Source organism: Pelophylax lessonae, assembly GCF_965119305.1.
Source record: "Pelophylax lessonae genome assembly, chromosome: 2".
Classification (NCBI taxonomy): domain Eukaryota; kingdom Metazoa; phylum Chordata; class Amphibia; order Anura; family Ranidae; genus Pelophylax; species Pelophylax lessonae.
The window spans coordinates 576735017-576757437 of NC_138769.1; the positions used below are offsets into that span (position 1 = coordinate 576735017).

The window sequence follows — 22421 nt, forward strand, 5'->3', positions numbered from 1 at the left end:
TTGAGCAGTTCCAGGCTTTGGGTACCATCAAGGGCCAGGACTCATCTTTGGGCGGTTTTTCTTTCAACGTCCGTTGGCCGCACACACACCTTGGTGCCTACTTTTTTACAGGGCGTGAGACACTTGGTTCCCCCAGTGTGGCCTCTATTGTCGCCGTGGGACCTCAATTTTGTGTGGTCAGTTCTCCAGAAGCCTCCCTTTGAAATTTTAGGGAGATTCTCCTGCTTACGTTGTCTCAGAAGGTGGCTCTTTTGGTAGCCATTACTTCTGCATGCAGGGTGTCTGAACTGGCAGGTGCTGTCTTGTCGTTCACCTTACCTGGTGGTTCACAGGAATAAGGTGGTTCTTCGTCTATGTCCATTGCTCCTTCCAAAGATTCTCTGATTTTCATCTGAATGAAGACATTGTGTTGCCCTCTCTGTATCCCATGCCTAAGCATCCTAAGGAAGCTGCTTTGCTTGGATGTGGTTTGGGCAGTAAGGGTGTATCTGGCAGTCTTTTCGGAAGTCAGACTCTTATTTGTCCTCACGGATAGACCTTGCAAAGGGCTGGCTGCCTCTGCTGTGACAATTTTTCAGATGGATCAGACAGACTGTGGTTCAGGCTTATTCTATTAAGGATCAGGTTCCTCCTTTCCCTGTCGAGGTGCACTCTACTCAGGCGCTTAGTGCCTCCCTGGGCCTTCTGTCACCAGGCGTCGGTGATGCAGGATTGCAAGGTAGCCACTTGGTCATCTGTACACACATTCACAAAGTTTTAAAAAGTTGATGTGTTGGCATATGCAAATGCTTCATTTGGCCTCAAAGTTTTGCAGGCTGCTGTTTAGAGGACTTGTCCTCTTTTTGAGGGTGTTTTTTTGTTTTCAGATGAGCTCCAGTTGAGCTTCACATTACCTGGTTGGCTAGGTTTAGCCTTGGAAGTTTTGTTCTGCTGTTCCCACCCCTTGACACTGCTTTGGGACATCCCTACGGTCAAGAAGATAGTGCTGTGTCTGTCAATGAATGAAAGAGAAAATTCGTTTTTTAACTTCCTGTAAAATCCATTTCTCTGATGTTCATTAACGGACACAGCACCCGCCCCTCTTTGGAGTTGGGTTTGTTTCTTCTGAAACTGCTTGTTACAAAACTGAAGACCTATAGCAGGAAGTGGGAGTATGCTCCCAGGGACTGCCCCATAGGCATTCTCAAGCTTTTCTTTCTCTGCCAGCAGTACTGGTAGCAGCAATACTGCCCCCTATAGGAGTAGGACACTAGGCAGAGCACCAGTTTACCAGCTGACACATAGGATTATTATGTACTCTCTAAAGGCCGGTTCACACCATGCCAGCTCATGAATCCCACAGAAATGCACTGCAAGTTCCTGTGCAATTAAGAATGCATGCAAAACGCACTCCATTTACGATCTGCGGTCTCGATAGAAGGGTAACGACACCCCAAATGCAGGTTGCAAATGCAGTGTGTTTGCCCACGCCTGATCACCCAGTACTTTTGTACTATGCGATCCAGTAACACTGCAGTTTAAAAAGTCGTGCATGCACTACTTTTGGTGCAGCGTAGTGCATTTTTAGCCCATTCAGGGCCAGTTCAGACTATGCCTACAAATGAATCGCACAGGAACGAGCTGTGCATTTCTGTGCGATTCACATGTGGTTCTGTGCGGTGCGATTTCAGCCCATTTATTTTGAATGGGCTAAAATCACACAACACTGCACCAAAAGTAGTACATGCACTACTTTTTAAACTGCACTGTAACCAGATCTTTTGTACTATGCGATCTGGTGTGGGCAGGTGTGAGAAAACAATGTGTTTGCAACCTGCATTTGGGGTGTCATTAACTTTCTATTGACACCTGCTGCAGATCGCAAATGGAGTTCGATTTGCATGCAGTCTAAATTGCACAGGAATGCACAGTACATTTGTGTGCGATTTGTGTGAGCATGGTATGAACTGGCCCTAAAAGAAATGTCTGTAAATGAATGCAGTTAGCCTAGGGGTGGGTGAGATGGCAGGGTAATGTAAAAAAAATTGATTTTTAATTTTTATCAAGGTGTGTAGAAGTTTTTTTTAAGTGTGTGTGTTTGTTTTTTGTTTTTTTTTGATTTTTTAAACCCATAACTCAGTTCTGAGGATTAACCTATGATCCTTTAGGGTGGAGGATGGTGGGGGAGTAGTTGATTAAAAAAAAAAAAAAAAAAAATGTGTAGATGTAAATATATACTTTATAATATTAGTCAGGGTGTGTATCTGATTTTGCATGTATTTAGTTTTTATTTTTAAACATTTCTGAGACATGATCACAATCCTTTTACTGTGGATTATAGGTTTTTCCACACAGGATGGCTGTTGTGCAGCTAGTTAAATCTTCCCCACATTCCTTTAACTTTCTAACACAGTGATAACATGCTGCTAGCTAACACCGCTCATCATAGACCTGGAGTTAACACTACACCGTTTTATTAAAAAGCCTTGAAGCAGGAGTAAAAATCGGTGTTAGAGAGTATTAAGAGAACGGTGATAATGCAAGAATTAATGCAGTTTATTAACGCCTTAGCACAGATGAAACTCAAATATGCGGCCTCAGCTTTAGGGGGTTGTACCGGAGTGATGCTTGCAGCTAGAGGCATCACCCAAGTACCGTTGTTTAGAGCTGACGGTCAGCTTTCTTGTAATGACAACTGATGCAGCTGAGCAGCCTCTCGCCTGTCATTACAAGAAGGGGGAGAGAGCATCCCCCCCTCCCTCCACCTTCCGCGGCTCGCCGGGGTCTCCCGTCCCAGCCGTCACGTCCACTGGCTGGCGGAAGACCCGAACAAAGCTGAATTCGGCTCTTATCGGGTCTTGATGTAAACACCCGGAAGCGATGTCATGACATACTGGAGCCCTAAAGGCGCCAGATTAAAAAAAAAAAAAAATTACAGCATTCAAAACAGCCAAACTTGGCGTTTTGAATGCTTTTAAGTGCAGTGGAGGGGTTTGGGGTCTTTTAGACCCCAGATCCCACCATAAAGAGCACCTGTAACTGCCTATTAGTGTCACAAGGGATGTTTACATTTCTTGTGACCGCAATAAAAGTGATCAAAAATGTTTTTTTTTTTTTTTTTTTTTGTGTAAAAATAAAACCGGGGAAAAGAAATACCCCCTGGCCCTCCGTGCTCGCGATCGTTAGAGTGAGAACAATAATGATAGCACAAGAACTTCTCTGTAACTCTAAACAAGTAACCGTTAACATTTTTATAAACGTCGCCTATGGAGATTCTTAAGTACTGAAGTTTGCTGCCATTCCAAGAGTGTGCGCAATTTTAAAGCATGACATGTTAGCTATTTGCTCGGTGTAACCTCTTTCACATTCTAAAAAAAAATTTGACTTTTTTTTTTTTTTTTTTTTTATTCATGAAGGTGTATTTCTTTCCAAAAAATTGCATTTGAAAGACTGCTGCGCAAATGCCGTGTGACCTAAAATATTGTGACGATCACCATTTTTTTTTTTCTCTAGGGTCTCTGCTAACAAAATATATAATGTTTGGGGGTTCTAAGTAATTTTCTAGCAAAGAATACAGATTTTTAACTTGTAAGCAACATATGTCAGAAAAAGGCTTAGGCTCCAAGGGGGTTAAGCGTACACCTAAATAAGGTACTCAGGTGCTTCCTTCCTCCCTTTTGCCATGAGAACTGCGCTACAGGACGATCAACACCGAGTTACTGTATATTCTTCCTCAGACATGCTTTCTGTGCTCTACTTGGTGAGTACCCCATAGGGTAATCTCACTGATGGCAATTGCAAAAAACGTGCAAGGGGAACTGTGCTAAAATTTTCTCTGCTGAAGGCCTACAAAACCCTAAACTGCTCGGACTGACGATGCTTCGTTTGTACTAGAGCAGGACCCCATTTTAACACCAGTCTCTGCCGCTAGCTCAGGCATGCAACACATGGCTTACCTGACTTAACCCCTTAAGGTCCATCCCATAGCAGTTGTACTGCTACAGGGCGGCACCTGTGCGCCAGATCACATGTATATATACGTTATCCGGCTCTTCCGGGAAGGGGGCGTGCATGTGCCCTGCCGGCAGTTTGTTCCTGCTGTGATCATAGGGGTTTTCTCATCAAAACACAACTTCCTGCATGCATGCCTGAGGTAAGGGTAGATGGATTACAGGAAGTAAATGCTACATAAAACATCTTCACTTACTCCCGATCGGCCATGTCCAGAAATGCTAGGGGTGCTTTTAACTGTGATTTTTGTGTAAAATAAAGCATGGGTGAGTTTACTTTGAATATTAAAAATGAATTAAATTGCATTTTCGCTTTGTGATGCTCAGTTCTGCTTTAAATACAGTTAGAAATTTTACCCTATAGTGGGAGACCACTCTGTATATACTCTTATGTAAAGTATGTAATCTTATGTATGTTTGAATGTTTTTTTTTTTTTTTTCCCCCCAGAGAGAACTTGCCTAGTCACTTTAAATTAAAGGACTACTGCCCACAAGTTTTTCGAAATCTCAGAGAGCGGTTTGGAATAGATGATCAGGATTACCAGGTAAAGCCTTGGCAGAGTTGGATTTGCTTGCTGATCAAAGTTAAAGCTGAACTCAAGGCAGACAAACCCAAATTAAAGCATTTCTGTTTTCATTAATTTTGTATATTGTTAAAAGTACTGTTAAAATCACCTGTACAGAATAGCCTGGATTGGGCGATGCAAGGAGTCAATAGATTGTGTTGCAGTGTTTACAGTGTATCCATAAAGTATTCAGTGCTTCACTTTTTGTGCACATTTTATGCAACAGCCTTATTCCAAAATTGATTAATTATTTTCCTCCAAAATTCTACAAACAATACTCCATATCGACAACGTAAAAGAGGTTTGTTTAAAATCTTTGCAAATGTTTTATAAATTAAAAAAAAAATCACATGTACAAAGTATTTACAGCCTTTCTATAAGGTGATTGGAGTACAATTGTGGTAAATTCAGTTGATTGTATATGATTTGGAAAGGCATACACCTGTCTTTTAATTTTCCTATTTATTTTATTTTCTCTTACGTCCTCCGACAGTCGCCGCCACCTCTAAGTCATCACTATTGGGTATTGACTTGCGCTTCGCAGGAGTAGCTAGGCATAAGACTTAGTCAAAAGAACAAAGACATTTGCATATACACACCCATGGGGGCTGTCCCACTGGTCAATACCCCCCTGCAGTGAACACTCCCAACTCAGTTTGTTTCTGCCTAGCGTCAGGCAAAAATTTCAGTTTTTTCTTTGTTATACTAGCTGTTTCTTTTGTCAGCTTTAGTTTTAGTCGACTCTTCAGATGAAGATGATTCATGCGGAGCTGGGAATCAGACTGGCCGCCCTGGTTCTCCAAGGCAGAGGGTCAGAGGGACCCCCAGCCCGCCATCGAGCGTTCAGCCATGGTTCGTCCTGGCATTATGAACGACCCATCCCTGCTCGCAGCAGGGATGCAGCTGTGAGGTGGCTACCTCACTGGACACATCTGCGATATTGCAGTGTAATGTCCTTGGCAAAACGGCATTCCCTGTCAGATGAGGACAGCGGCTTTCCGTTCTGAGAGACACCCCACGCCATCTGGTACAGGTAAGTACTTCTGTGTGGGGCCTCTGTCTGGGGTGGCAGTCCTGTGTTGCTGTGTGTCCCCCATGTCTGTGCCGGTGTGGGGCTCCCTGTTGCGATCACTGTGGGGGTTTTCTCTATACATGCGCTGCAGTGCGGTGTATGTATTTGGGGCCCCTTCCCCTGTGTCACTTAGGTGTGTGTTTGGGGGTGCAGACTGTGTGTGTGGCGGCCGCAGCGGGGGAAAAAAATGCGCGGTCCACCATCTTTACTTTGGGCAAGCATGTTGGCTTCACTGTGGGCTGATTTACATGCTGTTTTGGCGCCATCCGGCGCCTTCTTGCGTGTGGCAGAACGATCGTTCCATGCACATGTCGGTGGCCATTTTCCCGAAGTCTCCCATTCAATCCTATGGGCAGCCATTTTCCCTGGGTCATTTGCAGCTTATAGTTCAGCCTCTCATGACCTCACTTCCTTTTCCTCTGAAGCAGCGATCTCGGTGGTAACACTCTGTGGGGCTCTGCAGACTGTCTCTCCATAACCTTCTGTTTTGTCATTTCTGGCTCAGTTTTCTTCTCCTATTGGGGGTCTTTGGTCACTGTATATATAGCGGTGGGCTGCGCACTCCGCAGCGGTTTTAAAGGGACAGTACTCTTTTATTGCACTTGTTGTTTTCACCTTGGACAATGGAATCTCAGGACAGCAAATTGCCTTCAGCCCTGGTAGGGGACCCTAGTCCTGCTGTGGCTCCTGTTATGCCTGATTTGACCGCTGTAGTGGCATCCTTAGTGTCCAAAATGGAGGTGCTGATGGCTGAACGTGCTGCTAGGAAGAGGCCCAGATTATCTCTCTCCTCTGATTCAGATGGTGATATGGCTGCTGCGGCGGGCGTGCCCTTTTCAGGGTCTCGCTCATCTTTAGACCCGCTGGGGTCTGAGGGGGAGGCGGAGGTGGAGGGGGTTGATGTTTCTCCCCCGGGGTCACCTGAAGAACGCGCAACTATGGATGAATTGATTCTGTAAAAGAAACGCTACATTTGGAGGATGAGCCCTGTCCTCCGGGCATTGTGTCCTCGTTTGGTACTCACAGGACCTGCAAGTCGCCGCAGGTTTTTCCTTGCCCCGCTGAGTTTCATTACACTGTAAATGAACTGTGGCACACTTTAAAACGTCCATTCCTGGTTCCTAGTCAGTTTAAGTTGCTTTATCCCTTTGCACCGGCTACGCAATAGCGATGGTGTGTGCCTCCACAGGTTGATCACACTGTGGCAGTATTGAACAAGGCTACCTTGATTCCTACTGAAGAAACCCCGGTGTTTCGGGATCCCACGGACAGGAGGTTGGAGTCTCTGGCCCGCCATTCCTACACGGTGGCGGGTTCCTTGCTCAACCCTGTTTTCGCGTCCGTTCTGGTGGCTCAGGCGGTGGCTGATTGGACTAAGGTGCTTAGGAGCAACCTCGTGTCTGATTCTGTCCCACCTGCCAGGCTGGATATGGTGGATCAAATTCACCAAGGAGTCATGTATTTGTGTGATGCGGCCTTATGAGGCCCCTTTGGTAGCACGTCTATCGAGTGTCGCGGTGCTTAACCGTCGACTGATCTGGCTGAAGAGCTGGTCGGCTGACCAGACATCACGGAAAACGGTTGCTGATTTTCCCTATGCTGGTTCTCGCCTTTTTGGCGAGGCATTGGATACCTTGGTAAAAAACGTCACGGGGGGGCAAGAGCACCATGCTGCCCCAGAACCTGAAGAACAAGTCCTTTCGTGGCAAGCGGGGTTCCACCTCTCGACCCAACCAGGGGTCCTTTCGTGCCTTTCGGAATCAAACCAAGGGCAAGCCCTTCAAGGGCCAGGGTAGCCAGAAGAAGCCCTGGACAGGCAAACAAGTCCTGCAGTGCCGGTGCGGCGGGTCAATCCGCCTCTGCCTGAAGGGGCGCCCTCATCCGTTTCAGGGGTGGGGGGACGTTTGCGCGGTTTCCTCCAACCTTGGCTGCTCCGAATTCTGGACAGGTGGGTTCAGGAAATCATTCGATCAGGGTACAAGATCGATTCCTTTCCCGGCCGGCGGACAGATTTTTTCCCTCAAATCTTCATTTGACCCCAGGGCGCCTGCAGGAACTGCATTAAGCGGTGCAGGACCTCCTTGCCAAGGGGGTGATTGTCCCGGTGCCTCATCGGGACAGGTTTCGGGGGTTTTATTCCAATCTGTTCACTGTGCCCAGAAAGGAGGGCAAGGTGCGTCCTACTCTGGACCTGAAAGATCTGAACCGCTTCGTGCGTGTTTGAAAGTTCCGTATGAAATCTCTCCGCTCGGAATTCATGGCCTCTATAGACCTGAAGGATGCGTACCTGCACATCCCCATTTTCGAGGGTCACCAGAGGTACCTTCGGTTCGCTATAGCGGAGGACCACTATCAGTTTGTGGCGTTACCTTTCGGTCTCGCTTCGGCTCCAAGGGTCTTAACAAAAGTGTTGGCGCCTGTTCTGGGCCTGCTGAGGGCTCAGGGCATTGCGGTCTTGGGATATCTGGACGATCTCCTCTTAAGATCGAGTGTCCGCCAGGACCTACTGTGCGATCTGTCCACCACGGTACAGACGCTCCAGGAGTTCGGATGGACCATCAACGTACAGAAGTCGACCTGGTCTCCTTCGGTTCGTCTTCCCTATCTGGGAATGGTTCTGGACTCTGCTCAAGCGAAGATGTTCTTGCCAGAGAACAAGCTCCGGACCTTACAGGACGAGATCAGGTCCCTCAGGGACAAGCCATCCTCGTCACTCAGGACCTGCATGCGGTCCCTAGGGTTGATGGTATCGGCCTTTGAGGTGATACCCTTTGCCCAGTTTCACACACGTCTCTTCAAGCGGAGATCCTGGCCAGGTGGGACAGACTACCTCAGTCCTTGGATCTGAGTGTCTCATTGAGTCGTCGGACCAGAATGGATCTTCTGTGGTGGCTTTAGTCCCCGGCTGTGTCGGAGGAAAATCCTTCCGTCCGTTGCTGTGGATGGTGATTACCACGGATGCCAGCCTGTCGGGCTGGGGTGGAGTCCTGGGCAACCTGTCTGCCCAAGGCACTTGGTCGGGGGAGGAATCCTCCCTTCTGATCAACATATTGGAATTGAAAGCGATCAAGCTCTGTCTCTTCCAGTGGTAGGATCGACATCGGGGCCGTCCTGTTTGGGTACAGACGGACAATGCTACCGCTGTGGCTTACATCAACCACCAAGAGGGCACCCGGAGTGCCCAAGCGGCCCGGGAGGTGACGACGTTCTGTCTTGGGCCGAGACTCATGTCCCGGCAATCTCAGCAGTTCACATGCCAGGTGTGGAGAATTGGCAGGCCGACTATCTGAGCCGCCAGACCCTGGACCAGGGGGAATGGTCCCTGCACCCGGGGGTCTTCCAAATGCTGTGTGCGAAGTGGGGATCCCCAGACGTGGATCTGTTCGCGTCTCGGCTAAACCACAAAGTGGAAAGGTTCGTGGCAAGAACGTGTGATCCTCTGGCAGACGCCTCGGATGCGTTGGTGGCCCCTTGGCATCAGTATCGCCTGATGTATGCATTTCCTCCGATTCAGCTGTTGTCCAGGTTCCTTCGCAGGTTAGACTCGGAACCGCACCTGGTGATTCTGGTGGCGCCGGACTGGCCACGCCGGTCCTGGTACGCCGACGTTGTTCACCTGGCAGTGGCGCCTCCTTGGCGGCTGCCAATGCGGGAAGATCTACTTTCTTAGGGACCGATCTTTCATCCTGCTTTACAGTCGCTGGCTTTAATGGCCTGGCTGTTAAGACCCAGGTCCTGAGAGACAGGGGTCTCTCCCCTGAGGTCATTCCTACTCTGATCAAGGCTAGGAAAACCTCCTCTGGTAAAATCTATTACCGTACCTGGAAAGCTTATTTCGCCTGGTGAGTCCAGGGGGTTCTCCCCTCGCTCGTACTCGGTGTCGAGAGTGTTTGTCTTTCCTCCAGTCGGGGGTGGACCAGCGCCTGGCGCTGGCCACGATAAAGGGCCAGGTATCTGCACTGGCTATTCTTTTCCAGCGCCCTGTGGCGTCTCATTCCTTGGTTCGCACCTTCATTCAAGGTGTGCGACATTTGGCTCCTCCCAGGAGGGAGCCTTTACCTCCATGGGACTTGAACTTGGTTCTGTCCGTGTTGCAGCGTTCTCCCTTTGAAAACATCTGGGAGATATCGTTGCCTCTGCTGCCTAAGAAGGTTGCCTTTTTAGTAGCGATCACTTCGGCTCTCAGAGTATCAGAACTGGCGGCGTTGTCTTGCCGCTCTCCCTACTTGGTAATTCACAAGGATAAGGTGGTCTTGCGACCACATCCGTCTTTTCTTCCTAAGGTGGTATCTGAGTTTCACCTTAATGAGGACATTGTCCTGCCTTCGCTTTGTACGAAGCCTAAGCATCCCAAGGAGGTTGCATTGCATTCCTTGGATGTTGTCAGGGCGATCAGGGTTTACCTGTCGTCCACTGAATCCTTTCGGAAGATGGATTTCCTCTTTGTCCTTCCTGACGGACCTCGGAAGGGCATGGCTGCGTCTGCAGCAACCATTGCCAAATGGATCAGACAGACCATTGAACAGGCCTATGCTTTGAAGGAATGGGTTCCACCCTTCCCTGTTAAGGTGCACTCTACCAGATCTTTGCGTACGTCCTGGGCCTACTGGCATCGGGCCTCGGTGGCCCAGGTGTGCAAGGCTTGCGACTTGGTCGTCGGTGCACACCTTTTCCAAATTCTATAAGGTGGATGTTCGGGCATCAGCTGATGCCTCCTTTGGCCGCAAAGTTCTCAGTGCGGCAGTGCCATGAGGGACCCTTGTTTATTGTTGGGGGTCCCTGACTGTTGGGGTTGTTATCCCCTGGGTTATTTGCTTTCCTGGGCTGTTGCTCCTGTTGAGCCTTTTCTGTTGCCCAGAAGGTTCTCTTACTCTGCGTGTAAGGTTCCTTTCTCTGATGTGGGTACTGCGTTGCCTTTTCTACGGTTGGGTCTCCCACCCCTCATGTCTACACTGCTTTGGGACATCCCAATAGTGATGACTTAGAGGTGGCGGCGACTGTCGGAGGACGTAAGAGAACTGAATTTTTGTAAAATCTTACCTGTAAAATTCCTTTCTCTGAGTCCTTCGACAGTCGTTGCCCCCCGCCCCTCTTTTGGAGTTTTTTCTTGTACACCTACTGCTATTCTACCAAACTGAGTTGGGAGTGTTCACTGCAAGGGGGTATTGACCAGTGGGACAGCCCCCATGGGTGTGTATATGCAAATGTCTTTGTTCTTTTGACTAAGTCTTATGCCTAGCTACTCCTGTGGAGCGGAAGTCAATACCCAATAGTGATGACTTGGAGGTGGCGCGACTGTCGGAGGACTCAGAGAAAGGAATTTTACAGGTAAGATTTTACAAAAATTCCATTTTTTTTTTTTTTTTTTTTTTTTAACTTTTATCACAGGTTTAAAAAAATAAATCTGATCAATGTAAACATCCCTTGTGACAGCAATTTGCAGTGACAGGTACTCTTTATGGAGGGATCGATGGTCTAAAAGACCCTCGACCCCTCCACTGCGCTTCAATGTATTCAAAACGACGCAAACGGCATTTTTTAATACACTTGTTTTTTTAATTTGCCACCTTTTAGCAGCAGAGTAACCCGGACGTGACGTCATGGATGCCGCCTCTGGGTTACGTCATCGGAGGCCCGATCGAAGCCGCTTCCGGCTTTGATCGGGACTCCATCCAGCCGGCGGACGTGCCGGCTGGGTGCTCGGGTCTCCCGGTGGGACGCGGAAGGCAGGGGGACGCCCCCTCCTGCTCGCCGGGGTAACGACCGAGCGGCTCTCGAGCTGCATCGGTCGTTACCGCCAGAAAGCTGACCGCCGGCTCTAAACTAACGGTACCGAGGTGATGCCTCTAGCTAGAGGCATCACCCTGGTATAACCCCGTAAAGTCTGCCGACGTACCCCTACGTCACTTTGCGGTAAGTGGTTAAGGAAAATAATGAATTAAATCTGGTTTGGAATAAGGCTGTAATATACCAAAATGTGGAAAAAGTGAAGTGATGTGAATACTTTCTGGATGCACTGTAAATTTTGATCGTGCCACACATGTGAGGTATCTCTGTGAACATCAGCGTGCGAGCAATAATTCTAGCACCAGACCTTCTGTGTAACTCATAATTGGTAACCTGTAAAGGCTTTAAATCCTTGGCCATGGGGATTTTTAGGTACCGTAGTTTATCGCTATTCCACGGGCGCAAGCAGTTTTAAAACCTGACCTGTTGGGTATCTCTTGGTGTAACATCGACTTATATATTTTAACAAACACTAGAGTATTCTATTGTATTTGTGTGTGTGCACTAAAATACATTGAAGTGTATTTTTTCCAAAAAATTTACGTTCATAAAATCGCTGCACAAATATCGTGTGACATAAGATTGCGACAACCAGCATTTTTTCCCCTTGGGCCTTAGCTTTTAGAAAATGTTTGGTGGTTCTAAGTAATAATATAGTAAAAAAAAATGCTGGTTTTACACACAGTGTCTCACAAAAGTGAGTACACCCCTCACATTTTTGTAAATATTTAATTATATCTTTTCATGTGAGAACACTGAAGAAATGACACTTTGCTACAATGTAAAGCAGTGAGTGTACAGATTGTATAACGGTGTAAATTTGCTGTCCCCTCAAAAGTACTCCACACAGCCAATAATGTCTAAATCACTGGCAACAAAAGTGAGTACACCCCTAAGTGAAAATGTCTAAATTGAGCCCAAAGTGTTAGTATTTAGTGTGGCCACCATTCTTTTCCAGCACTGCCTTAACCCTCTTGGGCATGGAGTTCACCAGAGATTCACAGGTTGCCACTGAAATCCTCTTTCACTCCTCCATGACATCACAGAGCTGGTAGATGCTCAATAGGGTTTAGGTCTGGAGACATGATTGGCCAGTCCTATGCCTTTACCCTCAGCTTCTGTAGCAAGGCAGTGGTCGTCTTTGAGGTGTGGGTGGTTATGTTGAAATGCTGCCCTGCAGCCCAGTCTCAGAAAAGAAGGGAAAGGATCATGCTCTGCTTCAATATGTCACAGTACATGTTGGCATTCATGGTTCTGTCAATGAACTGTAAGTTCCCAGTGCCATGCAGCCCCAGACCATGACACTCCCACCACCATGCTTGACTGTAGACAAGACACACTTGTCTTTTGTACTCCTCACCTGGTTGCCGCCACACACGCTTGACACCATCCGAACCAAATAAGTTTTATCTTGGTATCATGAGACCACAGGACATGGTTCCAGTAATCCATGTCCTTAGTCTGCTTGTCTTCAGCAAACTGTTTGCGGGCTTTCTTGTGCATCATCTTTAGAAGAGGCTTCCTTCTGGGATGACAGCCATGCAGACCAATTTGATGCAGTGTGCGGCGTATGGTCTGAGCACTGACAGGCTGATCCCCCATCCCTTCAACCTCTGTAGCAATGCTAGAAGCACTCATACGTCTATTTCCAAAAGACAACCTTTGATATGGCGTTGAGCCTGTGCACTCAACTTCTTTGGTCGACCATGGCGAGGCCTGTTCTGAGTGGAACTCACTTCTGTTGCCAACAGTTTAGACATAATTGGCTGTGTGTTGAGTTATTTTGAGGGGATGGCAAATTTTACACTGTTAAACAAGCTGTAAACTCACTACTTTACATTGTAGCAGTGTCATTTCTTCAGTGTTGTCACATGAGAAGATATGCTAAAATATTTACAAAAATGTGAGGTGTGTGTGTGTATGTATATGTATATGTATATATATATATATATATATGTATATATATATATATATATATATATATAATTAGTGTGTGTGTGTGTGTGTGTGTGTGTGTGTGTGTGTGTGTGTGTGTGTGTGTGTGTGTACAGTATCTCACCAAAGTCAGTACAGTTTTACACACAGTGTCTCACAAAAGTGAGTACACCCCTCACATTTTTGTAAATATTTAATTATATCTTTTCATGTGAGAACACTGAAGAAATGACACTTTGCTACAATGTAAAGCAGTGAGTGTACAGATTGTATAACGGTGTAAATTTGCTGTCCCCTCAAAAGTACTCCACACAGCCAATAATGTCTAAATCACTGGCAACAAAAGTGAGTACACCCCTAAGTGAAAATGTCTAAATTGAGCCCAAAGTGTTAGTATTTAGTGTGGCCACCATTCTTTTCCAGCACTGCCTTAACCCTCTTGGGCATGGAGTTCACCAGAGATTCACAGGTTGCCACTGAAATCCTCTTTCACTCCTCCATGACATCACAGAGCTGGTAGATGCTCAATAGGGTTTAGGTCTGGAGACATGATTGGCCAGTCCTATGCCTTTACCCTCAGCTTCTGTAGCAAGGCAGTGGTCGTCTTTGAGGTGTGGGTGGTTATGTTGAAATGCTGCCCTGCAGCCCAGTCTCAGAAAAGAAGGGAAAGGATCATGCTCTGCTTCAATATGTCACAGTACATGTTGGCATTCATGGTTCTGTCAATGAACTGTAAGTTCCCAGTGCCATGCAGCCCCAGACCATGACACTCCCACCACCATGCTTGACTGTAGACAAGACACACTTGTCTTTTGTACTCCTCACCTGGTTGCCGCCACACACGCTTGACACCATCCGAACCAAATAAGTTTTATCTTGGTATCATGAGACCACAGGACATGGTTCCAGTAATCCATGTCCTTAGTCTGCTTGTCTTCAGCAAACTGTTTGCGGGCTTTCTTGTGCATCATCTTTAGAAGAGGCTTCCTTCTGGGATGACAGCCATGCAGACCAATTTGATGCAGTGTGCGGCGTATGGTCTGAGCACTGACAGGCTGATCCCCCATCCCTTCAACCTCTGTAGCAATGCTAGAAGCACTCATACGTCTATTTCCAAAAGACAACCTTTGATATGGCGTTGAGCCTGTGCACTCAACTTCTTTGGTCGACCATGGCGAGGCCTGTTCTGAGTGGAACTCACTTCTGTTGCCAACAGTTTAGACATAATTGGCTGTGTGTTGAGTTATTTTGAGGGGATGGCAAATTTTACACTGTTAAACAAGCTGTAAACTCACTACTTTACATTGTAGCAGTGTCATTTCTTCAGTGTTGTCACATGAGAAGATATGCTAAAATATTTACAAAAATGTGAGGTGTGTGTGTGTATGTATATGTATATGTATATGTATATGTATATATATATATATATATATATATATATATATATATATATATAATTAGTGTGTGTGTGTGTGTGTGTGTGTGTACAGTATCTCACCAAAGTCAGTACACCCCCTCACATTTTTGTCAGTATAGGCTTGGGAGGCAACTGGTGAGCAGTGTTAATTTTGACATCCAATTTCTATTTAGTTTCAGTCATTTTCTTTTGACTAAAATGGTATTTTGGTCAAGTAACACTTTCAAGTACATTTTAATCGACTAAATCAAATGTAATGCATTATTTAATTTCTTTAAAATTGCCAAACTCGTATACTCCTCCTGGAGTAAAAATCAAATAACCTGTTATTGAATAAAGGTTTGAATATGCAGTACGGACACAGATTTAGCAGTTGTGATCTAACCTCCTAAATCAAGTTTCATAAACATATTGCTTTTTGACAAACAAGTGCAACTTTAAAATATAGTACCCCACCCCCCCAAAAAAAAAAAAAAAAACTGTATACTCTATTGGCTGTAATGCCATTGCACATTTCTCTTTCGTTCACTGACAGACACAGCTTCAAGTCTTCAGATCATTGGGCTTAAGCTCTTGCTCTCTAGCAGTAGGACTAGCCGGAAACCTTTTTGATTACACCCTTGGGGCAGTCCCAGAGGGTATACCATCACTTCCTGCTGTAGGACTTCCAGTTTTAGTTCAGGAGTAAGGACCTGGCTCTCTGCTGGGATCAGCGACCCTGGCATTTTTTCCTATTTAAATGGACTTTTCTACTTTTTTCTTTATTTTTGTTCCGTGAGAACTACAATCAACAGCCGGACTGGACGACGCACTGGGTTTTACTAGATCCTTACGGTCTTCCCAGTCTTCCCAGTCTGACCTGCGAGCATGACCCAACTACTAGCTCCACGCTAAGTTGGCTGCGACAGTCTCACTGGACGGGGGCTCACCAGCAAGTGAAACACCTTGTGAGGTCGCATAGCACTGGTCACGACAGCAGTCACGACCAGAGTCAAAACGTACCTCAGGCTGCAGCACCCCCCTTCCAAGATGGTTCGGTGGACTGCTGGGAGTGGCACCCCCACCTTAAGATTGGATGCCCTCACCTGTCCCCTGTCTCCCCCCCCGGCCCCTGTTTGGGGGCATGGGTGAAATTGGGTAGGGGGGCTACATTGTGCTGGGCTGGAGAAGCAGTTGGTGATGCCACTGTCGGTCCTGGTTAGAGGTGGGTGTTGCCGGGGGGGGGGGGGGGGGGATCCGGTCCGCGCTCCTCCAGACAGGAAGTCCAGTGAGGGCAAGCTGGCCCCCACTCGACTCTATGGTCTTGGAGGACCGGAGCAACCTCCAACGTTGTCTCCTAGCAACTGGTTTATAGAGCCAGTTTTTTTTTTTTTTTTTTTCTTTTTGAGTGTAGTTGTGAGTTCTTTTTGACCCCAGATCTCACAATAAAGAGGTCCTGTCATGCTTATTTCTATTACAAGGGATGTTTACATTCCTTGTAATAGGAATAAAAATGATCAAAAAAATTATTTTTTTTTTTTTAAACTGTGTAAAAAAATAAATGGGGAAAAAAAAAATAGAACAGTTAAAGCAGAAGTAAACCCATCTTTATAACAGTTTAAAAAAACAGTTACATTTCCATTGGTTGTGCTCTTAACAAAACTGTCAGACTATCCAATGGCTTTTGTCATAACTGATCACATGTGCAGCATCATGGCAGTTGTAGATTAAACAGAGGCCAAGATGGCAGCTTCCTTGGCTGAAAACAATAGGAGGGTTTACTTCATCTGTCCCGTTTAGCTGGCGCCCAGAAGCGAACGCATATGCAAGTCCCGCCCACATATGTAAATGGTGTTCAAACCACACATGTAAGGTATTGCCACAATCGTTGGAGCGAGAGCAATAATTTGAGCCCTAGACCTTCTCTGTAACTCCAAGCTGGTAACCTGCAGAAATGTTTAAAGTGTGGCCTATGGGGATTTATAAGTACCAATGTTTGTCGCCATTCCATGAACGTGCGTAATTTTGAAGCATGACATGTTGGGTATCTATTCGGCGTAACCTTATCTTTCACATTATAGAAAAAAATTGGGCTAACTTTACGGTTTTCTTTTTTAATTAAAGTGAATTTTTTCCAAAAACAATTGCGTTTGGAAGACCGCTGCGCAAATATGGTGTGATAAAAAATATTGCAACGATCGCCTCAATTTTATTCTCTAGGGTCTCTGCTAAAAAAAAAAAAATATATAATGTTTGAGGGTTCTGTAGTTTTCTAGAAATAAAATTATTTTAGCTTGTAAACAAGTGTCAGAAATGGGCCTGGTCCTTAAGTGGTTAAGGTCGCCCGGCCAGCAAGCCTGTGCAGGTTATAGCCAAGCGCTAGGCCTTGCCAAGACCGAACCTCCATGGATGGGGGCTGGCCCGCGAGTGAAACACAACGCTGGGACACACACGACCTGGTACGGCCTGAGTCGCAGCATACCCCTTGGCCGTCAGCACCCCCACTCCAAGTAGAGAGGCAGTCTGTCCAGAGTGGTCCCCACCCGATATCGTTGGTATGGTGAATAAGTCCCCCCCCCCCCCAATAACTCTGGCGGTCTCGGGGTATGTGTGGGCCCCTTCCTGGAAAAGTCATACCATCGGATACCCTTCATTTCCTCTGGCCTCTCAGTAGGTACCTGGTTCCCCCAAGGCCTCCCTCCCCACCAGTCATAGAGGTACCTACCTCATTCAGCGACGGGGGTCCTTGGAGGGTGGATGCGCCGAGGCTGCCATAGCGAATCCGCTGGGGGGGGGTAATCCTGGTAGTGGTCCCTGCCTGGGACCCCTCACACCACTTATCTTTTGGACCCCTTGTAGGTTCTGGAGACCGCATGGCTTGCCGTGGGGGCTGCCATTTTGCTGTAGAATCGTTAAGTCTCATTTAGCAGATTTCCCATTGAAATGCATGTTTTTGTGGTTTCCCCATAGGAATGTGTTGGGCGGCCATTTTCTTGGAGTCCGCGATTGCTGGACAGCAGGGAGCAGCTAGGCCTTTACTCCAGAGGAAGTACCTGGGTCATTCACTAAAGATCCTGCTTCTACACAGCAGAAAGATTCTCAAAAACAAAAATTGGAACAGGGTAGGGCATATGTCGGGACTTTAAAGGTACCGTCTAAGACCAATATTGGTATCGCACTGATGCAAAGATTATATTAAAAACATTTCTTTAATATACGAAAGTGTCATAACAAAGTACACAAAAGGACAGGGGAACAATTAATATATACATAAATCAATAATGGATATCAACATAAGCATAATCCTCATATCTCAAAGATGGAATCACCGGGAAGTACTGCTGGGCCAGATAAATCCGGTACCAATCAGGTATTTCCTAGGTGTACCACAACCCACTACCCTACATGTTTTGCGGTGCAAACCGATTCTTCAGGGGTGCAGAAAGATGTTCAGGAGGATGGCTGCAGAGCAATTAAACCAAAATTAATTAATTACAGAACACATATATTCAAAATATTGCATCACATTGTTAAATTAGTTTACTTACGCACGTGGAGCCGGGGTGCAAATCACCCCATAATACAGCCACTGTGCGTATTACAAAATTAACAATATTTGGATAAATATATAGAGAAATCACAATATTCTGTATAGACATAGAGGCCAGAAAAGAGCACGGATAATCCCACCTGATAGGCTGCTGGTCTGTGGATAGAGCAAGAGAACGCACCAGGGACAAACCAAGTCCGCCAGGCGGACATGACAGCCTGTAGTAACCCCAAAAGGCAAATGTGAGATCCAAATGATCATAAGAAATTTACAAAACAAGTGGGTATAGTAAAGTAATAGCCATAATGGGTCCATAGTCTCCCAGATTGGGAAAATGAAACTCATCAAAGAGTCCCATGGCCAAGGGCATAGAAATACAATTCAAGTATGTTATATATATTTGATATATTTAACAGAGGATAGGGATCCCAATAGTATAAGTTATTAAAAGATGCCTACCAGTATAACAGCTATAGGATCATGTAGGTCAGATGGTGGGCTGGATCAATAAAACTCAGCGATGGAAATCCCCAAATACTTGGACAAAAATTGAGCAAATCCAAGGAGCTAAACAGTTCCTATAGAATGTATAAGGGAAAGAAAGAGGAATCCTGTAGTGATTTTTCCTCTATGTAGCGAGCGAGCTGTGTACTAAAACACATATAGGTGAAGAGAGAGAAATACAAAGATGTACAATGCTGGTAGATAAGTAAGCCATAGTGACTGGCTGAAATAAAGCCGAGATAAGGGAGAAGAAAAAGATCCTTGGGCAGGAAGAAATGGAGCAGCCAGTACTTCCCAACCATTGTGCATGACAGAGGGGAGAGGAGTGATCAGACCATCCTTAAACACATTTTACCTGGAACCTCCGATGTCGCCAGCAACCACCATCTGCGGCTAGTCGGTGTTCGGCATGGGTATATGTAGGCCGTCAACACTGGCGTCATCCGCGGCGATGACGCCCCGGTGTCCGATACGCAAACTGCGCATGCGCGCACGAAGTGCATCACGCAGCGTCATCGGTAATGGCAGTTTTGGAAAACTTGGTGTCAGATGTGGATATCAAAAAATACCACTAGTAAAAACCAGACCATGACACGGAATGGGCAAAGTTACTAAAAATTTACTTAGAAACGGAACAGCTCTCTCCGGGCCTGACAGAGCGAACGGACCAAATGGTCCAAGCCCAACTATTTGTGATGCATCGCTATATGCGGCCCCCCTTGTCGCCAGAGTGTCTGCGGTGGGGGTAGCTATTAGATGCATGGTGTGGCTAAAAAGCTGGTCTGCAGATCAGGCCTCAAAAAAGACTCCATCGGATCTCCCCTTTTTGGGAGACTGTTTGGTTCCTCATTGGATGGGTTAATCAAAGGACTCGCAGGCGGGAAGAGTACTCTTCTTCCTCAATCCGCCAAGGGCAAGTCACCGCGTAATAGACAGGGGCCTTATTCACAGCCCACTGACGGCCCTTTGGTGCCTCCAGCACGCAGGAGAAAGGATCTAAGCTAATTAGGTCTTCTGGGGGTTCCAAGAAGACGTGGTCGGGTAAGCCGAGAACAGGCCAATCCAGACCTGCATGAAGGGACGCCTTCACCCATTCGCTTCTTTCCTGGAACCATGGACTTTTTTGATTCAGGGCAAATGGGTCTACAAACTGATCTGATCGGGTTACAAGATCGAATTCGGGTCTCAACCGTCAGTCAGGTTCTTCCCATCCAATCTACGTTGATCTCCAGACCGAATTAGGGATTTACGAGAGGCGGTACAAGATCTGCTGTCGCAAGGTGTGAATGTGCCTGTTCCTTTTTGGGAATGCTTTCAGAGTTCTATTCAAACCTGTTCACTGTGCCCAGGAAAGAGGGCAAAGTACGTCCAATCCTGGACCTTAAGGCTCTGAATCGCTTTCTGTGGGTACAGAGGTTTCAAATTGAGTCCATTCGCACGGTAGTGGCTTCTCTACACCGAGGAATTTTTTTGGCCTCCATAGATATCAAGAATGCATATCTACACATCCCTATTTACATTTGACAGCAGCGTTTTCTTAGCTTCACTGTAGGAGAGGAGCATCATCAATTTGTGGTGTTACCCTTTAGTCTCGCCTCCACCCCCAGGGTCTTCACCAAAGTGTTGGCTCCAGTATTGGTGTTACTGCGGCAACAGGGGAATTACGGCACTGGGGTACCTGGACGATCTCTTAAGAGCAGACTCTCATTCAGCCCTGTTTGGCAACCTGACATTCACTGTACGGACGCTGCAAGAGTTCGGTTGAAACATCAATTTAAAAAAATCTGCCCTGGTACCATCCTTAAAACTGGATTATCTGGGCCTAACTCTGGACTCCGCTTCGGCGAGAGTTTTTCTTCCCCCTGCACAAGCTGCAAAAGATGCAGGGGGCGATTAATCTGCTGTTATCCAGCAATCTGTCCTCTGGGGACTTTCATGCGGGCCTTGGGTCTAATGGTGTCAGCCTTCGAGGCGGTTCCGTTTGCTCAGTTCCGTACGAGACCCTTACAAAGGGAGATTCTTGTCAAATGGAACAAAGATCCAAAGTCCTGCTCTTCTATGGTGGCTTCACTCGTTAGCACTACGCCAGGGCAAGTCCTTCCTTCCATTGTATAGGACTGTGGTAACCACAGACGCCAGCCTGTCTGGCTGGAGAAGGTGTGTGTTCAGGGGTCCTGGACAATAGAAGAGTCCCGACTTCCGATCAATATTCTGGAACTCAGAGCGATAAAGCTTTGCCTTAGTCACTGGACAAATCATTCAGAGGCTTGTTCGGTCCGGATTCAATCAGACAATGCCACGGCAGTGGCTTACCTTAATCAAGGGGGCGCCAATAGTGTCTTGGTGGCCGAGATCCTGAAATGGGTGGAAAAGTTTGTTCCAGCCCTTTCTGCAGTGCACATCCCAGGTGTGGAAAACTGGCAGGCAGATAACCTGAGTCGTCAGGTGTTGGATCAGAGGGAATGCTCTGCACCCGGAGGTGTTTTCACCTCCTGTGTGTCTGGTGGAGGACACCTGACGTCGACCTGTTAGCTTTTCGACTCAACAAGGTTCAGAGGTTTGTAGCCAGGTCGCGGGATCCTCTGGCCAACATCAGACGCAATGGTGGCTCCTTGGGGTCAATATCGGCTGATCTATTCCCTCCGCTAAAATTCCTGCTGAGGTTTCTGTGCAGAATAAAGGTGGAAGGGATTCTGGTCATTCTAGTGGCCCCAGACCGGCCTCGCCGGTCTTGATACGCAGAGCTGGTAAGGTTGGTCGCCGATGCTCCTTGGAGACTTCCCCTGAGGGAAGATCTGCTGTCTCAAGGGCCGATCTTCCATCCTGCTTTACAGACGCTGGCTTTAACGACGTGGCTGCTGAAAGCTAGGTGTTGAAGGATAGAGGTCTTTCTGACTCGGTGATTCCAACACAGTTGAAGGCCAGAAAGTCTTTTGGCCGCAAGGTTTTGCAGGCTGCTGTTTAAAAGAGAAAATATTTTCTTTGAGGGTGTATGTTGTTTCTAGGTGAGCTCCATGTTACCTGGTTGGCTATATTTAGCCTTTGGGGAATTATCTTTTCTGCATTTTTTTCTCCCTCCCCTCATGCAAATACTGCTTTTGGACATCCCAATGGTCAAGAATAATATGGAGCTGCTTCTGTCAATGAGCGAAAGAGGATTTTTGACTTACTGTAAAAACTGTAAAAAGTTAATTGACAGACGCAGCACCCGCCCCTCTATGAGTGGGATGGGTTTTTTGTTTACACTGCTTGCAACAAAGCCTATAGCAGAGTGTATGGGTGCATGCCTGCAGGGACTGCTCCATAGGCATGGTAAAGATTTTTCCTGCCTAGTGTCCTACTCCTTTAGGGGGCAGCATAACCCAATGGTCAAGAAGAATATGGAGCTGCTTCTGCCATTGAACTTCAGAGAGGATTTTACGGTAAGACAAAAATCCAGTTTTTTCTTTTCCATAGTCTCTGTGATTCCCGGTTCGACGGCCATTTTTCTGTAGTTCAGTGGCCATGTTTTTGGTTTCCCCATAGACTTGCATTGGCGGCCATTTTCCTGTAGTCTGAAACAGTGCTGAGGCTGTGGAGGCCTCTAGTGTCATGTCAGCGTTTCCTCTTCCTCTTTCCAGCA

The 22421-nt window shown here is 46.7% G+C and overlaps 1 protein-coding gene across 1 annotated transcript in view; it reads left to right on the plus strand.

The window, feature by feature from the left end:
- The window catches only part of PIP4K2C (phosphatidylinositol-5-phosphate 4-kinase type 2 gamma), a 159596-nt gene that overhangs the window by 70552 nt on the left and 66623 nt on the right, over window positions 1–22421 (plus strand). Inside the window, exon 3 of the mRNA XM_082246261.1 lies at window positions 4438–4534. Within this exon, the coding sequence (XP_082102387.1) occupies window positions 4438–4534 (97 nt within the window). The remainder of the gene's footprint in view (window positions 1–4437; window positions 4535–22421) is intronic.